Below are 15,879 nucleotides of genomic sequence, written 5' to 3' on the forward strand. Positions count from 1 at the left end.
ATCAGTAGTCATACCACATGACAACAGAAATATTCCACTATGGCTTTGTTTATACCAATGCTTTATTATTAAAAGTGTGTATTTGATTGGCTGGGTTTCATAGCTGGACGTGTTGCTCTGTCTTTTCATTGGGGAAGTTTTGTTTTTATTCACTCCCCATAAATTATGCTGTATTGCTGGGTTATATGAAATGGACATTGATTAATTAAGAAATTAAATAGACGTTAATGCTGGGGAAAAGGCTATCTATTGTGTGGCGTTTGTTTAAAGTGTGGGGAGGTAATTCATTTAGGTGGATGTCTAAGTCTTCATTATAACAGTGGAATCAGACCACGCATAGATACTTTAAAGGGATACTTTGAGATGTTGACAATAAAGTCATTTAGCTACTTCTCCAGAGTCTGATGAATTCATAGATACCATTTGTATGTCTCTGTCCAGTATGAAGGAAGTTAGAGGTAGTTTCGCGAGCCAATGCTAACTAGTGTAGCGTTAGCACAATAACTGAAATCTACAGGAGCATACTAGCTGTTCCCATAGATTTCCAGTCATTGCGCTAACACTAGTTAGTAGTTTCGCTTCTTCCTTCAAACCACGGAGAGACATAAAAATGTATCTGACTCTGGGGAAGTAGATAAAGGGCTTTATTGCCAAAATCTCAAATTATTCCTTTAAGGATTAGGCTGACTCAACTCACAGCCCTGTTGCTATTTATCCACTCAATGAAAAAACTGTCAGCCACTTTTGTGAGTATGAATTAAATGTGAATGGAAGAAATCAGCACTGTAATAAGACATATGTTAAAATACAAATCATGTTTTCTATCACCCTTATATAGATATTTCTTATGTTGGCCATCAAAACATTTGGAAAAGTATTTATTATTGATATGTTATTGCGATGTGTGTATTTGTAAAACAAAGTAATGTCTTTATTATTTTACAATGTAATTGTTTGAACTTTGGTCCTTGTTTTATATGTTTGTATCTATGTATACTTTATATGTGTGTAGTGTACTGGTTGTATTTGCAATGTGTTATTGTAGAAGGGAATGTTTTGATATCCACAGAGTCTCTCCCGGTGGCGGTCATAATCGGGGTGGCAGTTGGGGCCTTGGTGGCTTTCATCGTCCTCATAGGGACCATCGGAGCTTTCTGTTGTACCCGCTCTCAGAGAAGTACGTATCCCCGTACCTGTGCCACCCACTGCATGCCAAAGCAAAATGAGGCAAGGTCCTCAGCAAGAGATAGACAGGGTGTGAGGGCTCATGTCTCATAATTGAGCAGTATAACTTACCTGACTATTTATTGCAAGCTACAGCTACTTCCATCCTGTCTAACGTTCAAATTCAAAACTCCATCCCTAACAGTGCCTCAGGTTAGAAACAGTCAGCCATTGCGCTTTTCCAAAACTGTGCTGCTGCGTGCGTGAGTCCCTGTGTGGGACCTTTTACTAGCATTCAGCATGTTGTTGTTGTATACCACAGAGGAAGCGCACCTGGTAATGCCCTCACTACCCGTCTCCATCTGTGCTCACCAGAGAGAACTTGCAAGCAAAATTAAGACAGAAAGTAAGACTTTGTTATATGATAGTATGAACCGCATTTTTCTAAATGAGCCACCGCAAGGCCAGTGTGAGATGTGCTTATGTACGTAGAAAATAATCTTATCTTGACAACAAAACAAAAGAAACGTAATCTCTTGCTCTGTACTGTTGGGGAAGGGGACACTACTTTCAAAAGCCATGCCAGGAGGATTTGAAGTCCAGTGTATTGAAGCTATTGGGGGAAAGTGCAATGTCTCTGTGAATATTGTGTGTCTCAGCATCTTGAGCTGTAACTTACTATTGTTTCCAACAGATCTGAAAGGGGTGGTGTCGGCCAAGAACGACATCCGAGTGGAGATTGTACACAAAGACCACAACGCGGCACGGGAAAATGAGGAGCACACCGCCATGAAGCAACTGATGGTGAGTGTGAGTGTCCTACCACCATTTCCACTTCTGTACCCAACGTGAAAACAACAGAAAACCCTGTCCCCTGCAGCCCTCTTTATACTCACAGATAATGAATGCTAATTATCTCTGGGATAGCATTAATAGCACTTCACTAGGGCACAAAAGCAACCTGCTGAATAATGGAACAGCACTGAGGTGTGTAGATGTACTGTATATTCACTGTGATCAATGCACTCTGTTGGCCTATATCTAAAGAACTGGCGCACGTTATTTCTCCCTGTGAGGGAAAAGGCCACAGTAAGGCGTAGCTTTTTTAATTGTGCCCTATGTCTGTCTATTAAAAAACCCAGCCTAATTCTTTGGAATTACATAAGTTCTGCGCTTTGAAAAGGCCCATGAGAGCAGGGCTATGGTTTCAGCAAGGTGCCTTTGATTATATTATTAACACTTCATTGGAGTTCATGGGTCTGCATATGATACCTTACATATCTGCATTTCTCTAATGAGATTCATGGATACATTATTTATAGTTACACGCCCGAGTGAAGTTGAAATGTGTCTGAAAATTATTACAGAATTTTTCGAAAGTGATATCCCTGCATGCTGACTGTTTTGATAACATCATGTTTCTAAACGTGCCTTGTCTATATGCAGGTAGAACGCGGGGAGTTCCAGCAGGAGTCAGTGCTGAAGCAGCTAGAGGTGCTGCAAGAGGATGAGAAAGAGTACCAGCATATCAAGGTAGGTCCAGGAACATGGATGATGGAGGGAGGACGGAAGGAGATAGAGGTGGATAAGGAGAAAGACAGGAGGAGGCAGGCAAAAGGTTGATCTTCAACAGGACAATTTCCTTCCACATTGGCTAAATAAGGCCAGGGGTCAAATGTATCGAATTAAAGTTTAATTAAGGGGTCATCCACGGTGGTGTATTAGGAATCAGGATGTGTATGGCCCTAGAGGTTCAAAGTGAAGGAGCCATGTTTTAGAATGCAGAGTACACTGGCACTACCAGTTACCAATAACTTCGAATGAAAACCATACAGCAAGCATAAAGCTAAGTTGAAGTCAAAAGTTTAAATACACTTAGGTTGGAGTCATTAAAACTTGTTTTTCAAACACTCCACACATTTCTTATTAACAAACTATAGTTTTGGCAAGTCGGTTAGGACATCTACTTTGTGCATGACACAAGTCATGTTTCCAACAATTGTTAACAGACAGACTATTTCACTTATAATTCACTGTATCACAATTCCAGTGGGTCAGTATTTTACATAAACTAAGTTGACTGTGCCATTAAACAGCTTGGAAAATTCCAGAAAATGATGTCATGGCTTTAGAAGCTTCTGATAGGCTAATTGACATCATTTGAGTCAATTGGAGTTGTACCTGTGGATGTATTTCAAGGCCTACCTTCAAACACAGAGCCTCTTTGCTTAACATCATGGGAAAATCAAAAGAAATCAGCCAAGACCTCAGAAAAAGTATTGTAGACCTCCACAAGTCTGGTTTATCCTTGGGAGCAATTTCCAAATGCCTGAGGGTACCACGTTCATCTGTACAAACAATAGTACGCAAGTATAAATACCATGGGACCACGCAGCCGTCATAACGCTCAGGAAGGAGACGCGTTCTGTCTCCTAGAGATGAACGTACTTTGGTGCGAAAAGTGCAAATCAATCCTAGAACAACAGCAAAGGACATTGTGAAGATGCTGGAGTAAACAGGTACAAAAGTATCTATATCCACAGTCAAATGAGTCCTATATCGACATAACCTGAAAGGCCACTCAGCAAGGAAGAAGCCACTGCTCCAAAACCGCCATAAAAAAGCCAGACTACGGTTTGCAACTGCACATGGGGACAAAGATCATACTTTTTGGAGCAATGTCCTCTGATCTGAGGAAACAAAAATAGAACTGTTTGGCCATAATGATCATCGTTATGTTTGGAGGAAAAAGGAGGAGACTTGCAAGATGAAAAACACAATCGCAAACGAGAAGCACGGGGTTGGCAGCATCTTGCGGGGGTGCTTGCTCCCAGACAAACTAAACAACTTCTTTGCTCGCTTTGAGGACAATACAGTGCCACCGACACGGCCCGCTACCAAATCCTGCGGGTTCTCCTTCACTGCAGCCAACGTGAGTAAAACATTTAAACATGTTAACCCTCACAAGGCTGCCGGCCCAGTAGGCATCCCTAGCCGCGTCCTCAGAGCATGCGCAGACCAGCTGGCTGGTGTGTTTACGGACATATTCAATCAATCCTTATCCCAGTCTGCTGTTCCCACATGCTTCAAGAGGGCCACCATTGTTCTTGTTCCCAAGAAAGCTAAGGTAACTGAGCTAAATGACTATCGCCCCATAGCACTCACTTCTGTCATCATGAAGTGCTTTGAGAGACTAATCAAGGACCATATCACCTCCACCCTACCTGACACCCTAGACCCACTCCAATTTGCTTACCGCCCCAATAGTTCCACAGACGACGCAATCACACTGCACACTGCCCTAACCCATCTGGAAAAGAGGAATACCTATCTAAGAATGCTGTTCATCGATTACAACTCAGCATTTAACACCATAGTACCCTCCAAACTCATCATTAAGCTCGAGACCCTGGGTCTCGACCCCGGCCTGTGCAAATGGGTCCTGGACTTCCTGATGTGCCGCCCCCAGGTGGTGCCGCCCCCAGGTGGAAACAACATCTCCACCCCGCTGATCCTCAACACTGGTGCCACACAAGGGTGCGTTCTCAGCCCTCTCCTGTACTCCCTGTTCATCCATGACTGCGTGGCCATGCACGCCTCCAAGTCAATCATCAAGTTTGCAGACGACACTACAGTGGTAGGCTTGATTACCAACAACGATGATACGCCCTACAGGGAGGAGGTGAGGGCCCTCGGAGTGTGGTGTCAGGAAAACAACCTCACACTCAACATCAACAAAACAAAGAAGATGATCGTGGACTTCAGGAAACAGCAGAGGGAGCACCCCCCATCCACATCGACGGGACAGTAGTGGAGAAGGTGGAAAGTTTTAAGTTCCTCGGCGTACACATCACGGACAAACTGAAATGGTCCACCCACACAGACAGCGTGGTGAAGAAGGCGCAGCAGCGCCTCTTCAACCTCAGGAGGCTGAAGAAATTCGGCTTGTCACCAAAAACAATCACAAACTTTTACAGATGCACAATTGAGAGCATCCTGTCGGGCTGTATCACCGCCTGGTACGGCAACTGCTCCGCCCACAACCGTAAGGCTCTCCAGAGGGTAGTGAGGTCTGCACAACGCAACACCGGGAGCAAATTACCTGCCCTCCAGGACACCTACACCACCCGATGTCACAGGAAGGCCAAAATGATCATCAAGGACAACAACCACCCGAGCCACTGCCTGTTCACCCCGCTATCATCCAGAAGGCGAGGTCAGTACAGGTGCATCAAAGCTGGGACCGAGAGACTGAAAAACAGCTTCTATCTCAAGGACATCAATCAGACTGTTAAACAGCCATCACTAACATTGAGTGGCTGCTGCCAACATACTGACTCAAATCTCTAGCCACTTTAATAATCAAAGATTGGATGTAATAAATGTATCACTAGCCACTTTAAACAATGCCACTTTTATATAATGTTTACATACCCTACATTACTCATCTCATATGTATATACTGTACTCAATACCATCTACTGCATCTTGCCCATGCCGTTCGGCCATGGGCAACAAGCATACTTCTAAAGTTGTGACAAAATGGCTCAAGGACAACAAAGTCAAGGTATTGGAGTGGCCATCACAAAGCCCTGACCTCAATCCTATAGAAAATGTGTGGGCATAACTGAAAAAGTGTGTATGTGCAAGGAGGCCTACAAACCTGACTCAGTTACACCAGCTTTGTCAGGAGGAATTGGCCAAAATTCACCCAATTTATTCACCCAGCTACCCAAAACATTTGACCCAAGTTAAACAATTTAAAGGCAATGCTACCAAATACTAATTGAGTGTAAGTAAACCTCTGACCCACTGGGAATGTGGTAAAATAAATAAAAGTTGATATAAATCATTCTCTCTACTATTATTCTGACATTTCACATTCTTAAAATTAAGTATTGATCCTAACTGACCCAAGTCAGGGAATTTTTACTTGGATTAAATGTCAGGAATTGAGAAAAACTGAGTTTAAATGAATTTGGCTAAGGTGTATGTAAACTTTCAACTTTAACTGTATGCATGTGCATTGTAAAATGACATTTGTAATCACTGATGGATGGTTTGGAAAAATACATTCAGAACGTTTTTCTTCACCAGATAGAGAGTCGTATGATGCATTGTAATATTCATTAGTCACACTTCGGCAAAGCAGAATCAGTGTTAAACTTTCGTAATGAGAGTTCACTATTTCTGCAATCAAATCACTTAAAAGTGAAAATAAATTTCCAGAGCCATTGCATTCAACCAAAACTAATAATTTATAATTCAACGCGTTAATTGCCTTCGTCATATTTTCACTGCAATGAAAGAGCTCTTAATGTGACAAAAATTAAGTGCTAGAATTGCAGTATGCTCAATCAACAATACTTGTTATGCCAGAGAAGCCCCATTACTGCTACTTTTGATACAGTTTGGAGGACTTGGTGAGTCTGTGCCTCGCAAAGGAGAAGCTTTTAATTTGCCAACACTCTGACAACAGATACATTACTGTGTGTTAATAGCACTATAACAGACTCACAAAATCCAGCACACTATACCTGTCTGGACCTACTGTACAAGCAACAAGTATTAAACGTTCCCTCTGTATAATATAAAGGTGGCTATCCTGTACCTTTCTATGTTGATAATGAGCAGTAAGCCTATGAATAGACAGTACCTGCACTGCTTTTGTTCCAGACCCGTCTCACGCATGACACCAGTTCTTGTTATTTCAACATAAACACTCACTTGGAGTGGACTATAAGGCAGTTGCGGAAGCTATAGTTAAAACAGACAGGCCAAGAGTCAGTATGGGGTCTTTTAACAAGAGGCCCCCTGGTTCTTAGATATGCAAATTCCTCAATTAGACTAGCACTGTGCTGTTCAATTCATCATTACCTCACTCTGCATGCAGAGTTTAGCACATCTACAGTGTGGGAGATATGGCATAATCCTTCTGAAGAAATAAATATTGAAATAAGAACCTCCTTCAAACGAGACACACAGATAATATCATTAGACTGTGGAACAAACAACTCACTATGGGTGATGTCCAATTCAGACTCACCCCACAAAACGCAAAAACGAATCAAGAGCTGAAAACAAAATGGTGGTCCTGTTTATTTATGCCATTGTACAGATGATTGTTCACCCAGTACACAAGAGTATTCATCTGGTGTTCTGTCTGCATACCTGTTCCCATTGGACCTGGCTCTTTTGATCCACACTGATGAGTGTGTGTATGGGAGGAGATTACTGGGAACCAGACACCAGATAAGGGGACACAAAGTCTGATAATGACACTCATAATGAGGATTCTCTCAGGTTGTCATAGCTGTGCCATTTCGCCATGATTAGCATGGCTCCTCTGGGATCCAGCATTGTTCTCGTTGGGTTTGACATTCGCGTTCATTCTCACAGCCTTGTCACAGCTGCTTCTTAGCAACAGCATCGTCGAGGCAAGAGCCAGGAGCTGTGTGACAACAGCAACCTCGGCACTGCAACCATGGCGGCATTGTGCTCGTTGGGTTTGACATTCACGTTCATTCTCACAGCCTTGTCACGGCTGCTTCTTAGCAACAGCATCGTCGAGGCAAGAGCCAAGAGCTGTGTGACAATAGCAACCTTGGCACGGCAGCCATGGCTCCACACAAGTCATTTATTTTTGCATACATCAAATTCAAGACTTTGTTTTCACAAACCGTTTTGGGCCCAATTAAACTGGGTATTAGTGAACTTTGGGAGGACTTGTTGGCTGCCAAACTGTGAATCATCAAGGCCTGTTAATTAGCAAGTAACATGATTGTAGAGGTTTATGCAAAAGAAGACTAAATCATAATATTGAGCTTTAGCTACTATTTTTCCCAGTTCAGACCTGACACATGCAGCAGCAGCCTGTTTCCTTATTTATATGCCAATTTGAATGGTAATTAGAGCCAGTTTGACCTTGACACTGTTTAAGCTTTGAGAAGAATAAATACATATAAACGATGGGATGACTTACTTTAGTCTGTTTCCCTCCAGAGATGTATTGCTTTTCAGACTTCTGCCTCACTTCGAAAAATATTTTCTTGTCGTCTATTGTGCTTTGCCAACAAGGCATACCCAGTGGGGTAATTTTTCAAAATTGACAATGATAAAACTAATTCAACTACTTTAACTTTCTCATCTCCTCCTCTCCTCTCCTCTTCTCCTCTTATATTATCTTCTCTCCCATATTGCCTCCTGAAGGACCCCACCAACGGATACTACAGTGTCAACACCTTCAAGGAGCACCACTCCACCCCCACCATCACCCTTCAAGGTAACCAGACTACAGAGATGCGGAATCCCACCGCTGCCACCACCGGGGGCAAGCAGCGGGTACCCACGGGCATGTCCTTCACCAACATCTACTCCACCCTAGGTGCCGGGCCAAACCGCCTGTATGACTACAGCCAGCGCTTCGTGCTGGGCATGGGCAGCAGTTCCATCGAGCTGTGTGAGAGGGAGTTCCAGAGAGGATCACTCAGCGACTCCAGCTCCTTCATCGACACGCAGTGCGACAGCAGCGTCAGCAGCTACAGCAAGCAGGACGGCTACGTGCAGTTCGACAAGGACAGCAAGGCCTCCGCCTCCGCCTCCTCCTCATCCCACTACTCCCAGTCCTCCTCCCAGAACTCAGACCTCACACGGCCCCTCCAGAAGCGCATGCAGACCCACGTCTGACCTGACCGCCAGAGAGGGCCTGCCTGTCCTGGGGTATCCAGCCGTGGATTGGAACTATGGGAAACATACAGCTTCCTGAAAAGGGACCTACGTTTCAAAGCACATGATGTGTTGGTGAGAAGCCTTGAAATCGGTGGCTTTAACTCACATTGGACTTGTTCAGAATTCTCTGTGTTCCAACCAGTGTTTCAACAACCTGGCATTCCCCCCACATCCCATCCTAAGCTCATCAGAAACCAACTCCTGTTGTCCAGTTCTTCAATTAGTAAATAAAGGCCCATAAACCATAAACATACAGTCACTGTGCCACATAGAGCTCTTTTGCCAACATGGACACAACTCAAGTGTTAAGGTGGTTGTGGCACTGATAGACAATGGAAATAGGATCCCATATAAGGGAGCAAAATAACCAAATGCTGTGGCCGGGGGCTAGCAAGTTGTCTTTAAAACAAAGCGGGACTACTCTCACATGGGTGGCAAAAGTCACCCATCACTTGGTATGTGTAAGCCAATATTCTGCTGCTCTGTTATAGTTCTAAGCACAACTGTGAATGTGTGTTAAATGTCAAAGCTTCTCCTCTCTCTTATACCCTTCCCCCCCAGCCTCCCCTCACACACAATGTTAAGTTTGGCTGATCCAACTTCATCCCTTGTGTAGGTGGAGTAGGACTCTCAAAATGTGTCCAGACTTGCCAAACAATTAACCAAAGGCAGTCTTTTCCCCGGGGTTCCCGGCCCTCAGAACTCTAAAGATAAGGAGGCCCGTGATCTCAACCGGAAAGCCTGAGTTGTCGTTTCACAGATTGTCACTCTGAGATAAAGGAATAATATCAGTGTACATTACGCATCTTTTATTCAGCATTCTTTATTTTTACTCAAATGCTTGATTTCACTTGTTTTGAGGACTATTTGAAATACCAAGAGACATTTCAGGAGACAAACTTTTACATTCAGAAGCAGAATGGGGTGTGTTCTAATGTAAAGTAGGGGGCTGGTTCCTCAGTCAACCTCTCGGCACCATGCCAGCTCAAATGGAGGAGAGCATAGCTGACTGACTATAATGTCTGCCGTACCCATGTAATGTGAAGTCTCCCATACTAACTGCTTTATATCATCAGCCATGTCCACATGATAGGATGCTGCCTGCGGAACCAAATGTAAAGATTGTGTATCAGAGCTTTTCATCATGTGGCTTTCCCAATACCATGTTAATACGGGAGCTCAGTCAATCCAGACTGTATACCTACTGTGATCTAGCTGCTCATCGAAGGAAATGGATAGGAATATGTGATGTAAATTGTTGTTTTGATTTCTGGTATTTTGTTCATTTGGCTGCTGTGAGACTACTGTATAAACACTGACTGTTTTAAGTGAGTGTATTGTACATGCCAGATATGGAATTTCACTTTTTTCACCATTATCATTGTTGTCATTGTATTTGAGAGATTAGGGAAACACAGAAACAAATCCCATCACGGATACAGACAAAGCACTTGTATGGTAGATCCACAATGCCTCCTCTCTGCTAGCTAGCCTGCTGTGGAGGGCAACACGGTCACATGAAACACAGGACATGTCACATACAGGACAAGTAGTACTACACAAGACACGACCAACCACGGTAATGTTAAACTAGAACAGCACATTCTATTGGGTGCGATAATCAATGTGGTGGTGTTGGTGATAATGACTAAAATATACAGTACATCATTTTGCCACCACGCTACATATCACCACGCACCATACAGCCAGGCCTGAACTACCATACAGTACAAGACTTACGAGTCCTCCATTGTGGAGGTCTTAAGTGGGTGCGGCAGATGTACATTCATTCTCAAACGCAGTTCTTGGAGTGTCAGTTAGTTACATTATATTACTCGTCTGCAATTTACCTTCGCAACTACATCAAATGTTACATCATCAGTTAGTCTTCAAAAGCCTATAAAACCTGTTTGCCTGTGGGTGGCTTCTAGGTCTGGACAGACAGACCCTGCTTTCTAACATCAGTTTTTTTTATTTTTTTTTATTTTTTTTTATCCCATTTTCTCCCCAATTTTTCGTGGTATCCAATCGCTAGTAATTACTACCCTGTCTCATCGCTACAACTCCCGTACGGGCACGGGAGAGACGAAGGTCGAAAGCCATGCGTCCTCCGAAGCACAACCCAACCAGCCGTACTGCTTCTTAACACAGCGCGCCTCCAACCCGGAAGCCAGCCGCACCAATGTGTCGGAGGAAACACCGTGTACCTGGCCCCCCTTGGTTGGCGCGCACTGCGCCCGGCCCGCCACAGGAGTCGCTGGAGCGCGATGAGACAAGGATATCCCTACCGGCCAAACCCTCCCTACCCCGGACGACGCTATGCCAATTGTGCGTCGCCCCATGGACCTCCCGGTCGCGGCCGGCTGCGACAGAGCCTGGGCGCGAACCCAGAGACTCTGGTGGCCCAGTTAGCACTGCGATGCAGTGCCCTAGACCACTGCGCCACCCGGGAGGCCCTTTCTAACATCAGTTTGATCGGTATTAGATAAAGCATTAGAGAAGGGTAAAATGTTGCCTAATGCCAGAAAAACAATGTTCCAGTTTTACCGCAATACAGTGGACACCGAGTTGCAATGTAATGTAATTTCCTGTTTTTCAAATCTAAAACAGTCCTCTCGTATCTCATCATTTTGCATTAGTCTTCCACTGCGGGACTACTCGGCCAATGGAATAGATATCAAATGTATTAACTAGTCCTTCACTTGTGTTGTCTTGCTGAAAATGTTAAATCCTTTGTAAGAGTTAGACTGTACCTTCGACAAATGAGAAAGTTGTTGCTGTAATCACTTTACATGTGATTATATTCAAGGCATTTCAATGGGCTTTTCTACATGAGTGGTGGTGGTTTGACTCTAATTTTACAAATGGATTGGCGCCCATTGTGCGGCTTAAACACAAAAAGGTCTGTTTCAATGCTGATAGTCCAGCTTGCCGCTTAGAACATTGTATATAAATCTCAAATGCTCTCTGTATATAATTTTGCTGTAATTTCTTTTCTCAGTCAGTTTTCAGTATATTAGGGCAAATCAAATCCCTATGCCATCAATATTGTACAGACAGACAATCAATTATCTGTCCCTTTTTTTCTCTCTCAACATTCATTGACATCTCCAACCAAGCTTGTCTTTGCAAACAAGTGATTTGTGTGAGCAGTTTTTAATCTCTTTGTGGCAGTCTCTCTCACACAGTCACACGGTCAAAGCAGTTTGGCTCTAGGGTTTGGCACGGGAACTGTTCATGGGGTGAGATAGGAGCTAGTATGTCCCTAGAGAAAAGAGACTCTCTTCCACGTGCTTCAGTTCCCAGATACAGCATTGTCTTACTGATGGGTTAGAATAATACCAACTGACTCGGGCCGCAGTGCAGCAACTCCAAACACGCAATGTGTTTTAGATTTTATAACATCTCTCTTTGTGTGACCAGCAAACTGGATGGATTAATAATTTAAATGCCACTCTACCAACTAGGGTTGAATATCTTCCCGGTATTTTACATATGTTCCATCCCGAGAATAAATCACTTTTCTCCCGGGTAACCCAGTATTTCCCGCCAAAGTCGGAAGTGTCATTCAAAAGCATTATAAATCATATAAATAGGCCTATGTCTGGATTTGACTAGAGCTTTGATCAAAAATTCAAGCCTGATGCTACCTGAGCCTGATGAGCCATACATTAAATACATTTAATGAGCCCAAGGCCAAAAAAAGTCTAAATGATTGTGCCGATATCCAATACATAGAGTACATGATACGCACGACAGCAAAAAATAAAAGCCAATAGATGTAGCTAGCTATATGCTCTCTTGGGTAAATAAATTAAACTTGCTCTAGTAGGTTAATCTTTTTGAGTGTGAACTGTATTACTGTACTGTATTATATTATACTGTGTTATATGGACTAGAATTATGTACATCATTCAAATCATGATAAAGCAGGGAGGGAAAATGTGATTCTGGTGCAGCACATACGGACTACAAAGTTACAAGTATAGGCTAGAATCTGATTATAATTTTGAAATATAATAGGACCTATTTGTATAATTAGTAGGCCGACGCTTATATACCTTTCATAATATTTCCCATAATGTTAGTAGACTACCTCCTCTTCCTCTCTCTATTGTTGGTTTATTTCTTCCTCGCGTTGAACAGATAGCCTAAATGAAATAACTTTTGTTGTCCTTATTGTCATCATTCTAATGACACCCTTAAATAATATAGGACAAAAATATGATGCAGAAGGCTTTCACTTCTCTTCACAAAGATTGAATGGTTAGCCTATGGGCCTAAATAAATAACTGCTATAGCCTACCATCATCGTGCGTTTGCTCTTCTTTCAAACTTCCCGTAAGTTATATTGGCTGCTGTATTTAACATTCATCAAGCAAGAGCTCACATCCCTCTTCGAATAGTTTATTGGTATAAGAAATGCTAAAAACTATTTTGTCCAGCAAGCTATTCTAGTCTTGCTTTGCCTGCATGGGACTCCAAGAGCTAAGGAGAGTTGTTTAAGGAGAGGCCAGCAGAGCACAGGTATGTCCGTATTGCGCAAGACACAGAGGCTATAAGTTAGAAGCTTTTTATGCATAACCCATCATTAACTAGCTAAATATAAGGGTTATGATGTATATAATTTATAACCTGAAAGAGGTAGGCTAAGATATCTCTCTCTATATATATGGGGTGGCAGGTAGCCTAGTGGTTAGAGCGTTGGACCAGTAACCGAAAGGTTGCAAGATCCCGAGCTGACAAAGTAAAAATCTATCATTCTGCCTCTGAACAAGGCAGTTAACCCACTGTTCCTAGGCCGTCATTGAAAACAAGAATTTGTTTTTAACTGACTTGCCTAGTTAAATAAAGGTTAAAAAAATATCAATCTAGAACAGGATTATCTATATTGAATGGAACTAATGGAGAGAGAGAAAGACTGCTGATATTCGAGTGATAGGCTGTTATAAAAACGCAGCTGCAATTTAAAAAATATATTCTTTTACAATAAAAAAAATAAGATGAGCCAGAAAGCCAGATGGAAATTGGTAAATTAGATGCGCATTCAGTCGGTTTATTATTGTAGGTTAGACTATGCTGCAGCAAATGTAGGCCTACCTGTCACAACAACAAAAAGTTACTATGATGAGATGATAGGTCTACATGCATTGTGAACTGTTCTCCATACTGAGATGGACTGTCTGTCCCCACCCTGAGGGCTGATGATTCATGCAGAGGCCGTAGAGAAGCCACATTTAGACATTGCATATAATTTAACACTTCCATTTAACGCCATGCTGTTCATATAAATAATGTATTATAATTTGCCGGTTTCTTGCAGTTATTTATCCAGGGAAAAGGGAGTGATAACCGGGTTCCCTCCATTCTACCCTACTACCAACCCCCAACTTCCAACTCGCTACCGTGGGAGTCTGTGTATCACCTGTGCCATGCTCATCACATGCACTGCAGTGGGAATCAAAGCCCATGTGTGTACGCATACACCAGTCTGCATGTTTGACCTGAGGACGGGTGTTTGTTTGGCACCAGCTGGTGCTTGCCATGCTGTAGAAATATGCCTTGGCCAAACAAATGAATAAATAACCCTACAACGATAACATGGGGTTGCTGCACTTCCCTGATAAAACACAATGTCCATTTGCCAGGGTCAATGAGCCAGGGAGGTAAATCCTCTATTTTTCAGTGGTGTTGATGACCATTGTTTGGTCCACAATTTCCCCATCCCACAAGGCTGTTTCTGAGGTAGAGGAGAGAGGGGTGAGCTAGTCTCAGATTGGTGGATAGTTCTCTTTGAAATTATTTCTGTGGCTATATTGCATCAGTGACCTTTGCTTGGTCTGAATTAAATATTATAAAAAATCTATGAAGAAATATATCATGCCTAACACTGACACTGTCATAATGTAGTTCTGCCTGAAAATGGTGGTTTATGGTTATGTATAGTTTCTCGCAACGAATGATGTCTTTACCAACACTAAGAGAGCGTGCACATGAGAAGATGCCAACCAAACTGGAAAAACTGACAGTCAATCGCTACACTTACAGTGTAAATGCCACAACACTCTCCATTTTCTTTTCTACCTATCAATATCTTGTTAGTCTTTCAATAACATGCTACAAAAAGCTATTGACATGGAAGTTTTAAAAGTCAATGTACAAAGTGAATCATCAACGTATATACTGTAATGTAAAGAGAAAGTGATCATTGTACTGGGTAAACCACTATTTTCAAGCAGTGGCCCTCTGTATTTAAAACAAATTAAAAAATATGAAAAAAATGTATTTTACCTGTACTGGTCTGTGAATCTATGATGCTTTTGCTCTGTGTATTTGGGGAATAAAAAAATGTTATAATAAAAAATATAAAACTGTCTGAACGTGTCTTCATTTCACCTTCAAGAGTGCTTGTTTATTTGTCTTTGTGAGAAGGGTTAGTGTTGATGTGTGAGTGCTTGTCTACATAGCTGTATGATTATAATAGGAAAAATTCTCATAAACATTACAATCAGCTCACCATCTGACCAGATGTAGAATTCCCATTAAGGATCAAATATGTGGGTAGGGAAAGAAAGAGGCGACAGACATAACATGTGTATACCAAGGAATTCTCCTTCTCACAGTGTTAGCTGCAGTCTTGAAATCTTGAAATCCTGAAATCCAGACAGCATTCTCTCTCTTTGTGAGCCCTGAAAGGCTATGAAAAATAAGTTTTTTCTCTACATCAAATAAGTAACTAGACACTTGTTGATCCTGCATGTTAAGAAAGTTCCTTCAAAGCCAATGTCACAGCAAGTTCTCAAATTCTCTCGTGGTCTTATAATTTAACACCTACAGTATCTGTCATTGAAAATGTTTCTTGAAATAAAGTATATCTGATTATTAACACAGCATCTGCATAGTAGGTAAAATACAATATGAATTAGAACATCAATAAACTAATTCAATACAACCCAGAAGGTACATACTTGGTTATATCAACGTTAC

At 42.3% G+C, this 15,879-nt stretch overlaps 1 protein-coding gene across 8 annotated transcripts in view; it reads left to right on the plus strand.

The window, feature by feature from the left end:
- The window catches only part of LOC129822117 (kin of IRRE-like protein 3), a 219,401-nt gene extending 204,133 nt beyond the window's left edge, over positions 1-15,268 (plus strand). For 2 of the 8 annotated variants that reach the window (XM_055880073.1, XM_055880075.1), the window contains exons 12-16: positions 1,070-1,177; positions 1,487-1,570; positions 1,859-1,974; positions 2,611-2,697; positions 8,374-15,268. In XM_055880073.1, coding sequence (XP_055736048.1) covers positions 1,070-1,177; positions 1,487-1,570; positions 1,859-1,974; positions 2,611-2,697; positions 8,374-8,850 — 872 coding nt within the window. In that variant the 3' untranslated portion in view covers positions 8,851-15,268. The remainder of the gene's footprint in view (positions 1-1,069; positions 1,178-1,486; positions 1,571-1,858; positions 1,975-2,610; positions 2,698-8,373) is intronic. The other 6 variants (XM_055880074.1, XM_055880076.1, XM_055880078.1 and 3 more) reach the window with 4 other exon arrangements.
- The last annotated feature ends 611 nt before the right edge of the window (positions 15,269-15,879 follow it).

This window comes from Salvelinus fontinalis, chromosome 24 (genome assembly GCF_029448725.1).
Source record: "Salvelinus fontinalis isolate EN_2023a chromosome 24, ASM2944872v1, whole genome shotgun sequence".
Lineage (NCBI taxonomy): Eukaryota > Metazoa > Chordata > Actinopteri > Salmoniformes > Salmonidae > Salvelinus > Salvelinus fontinalis.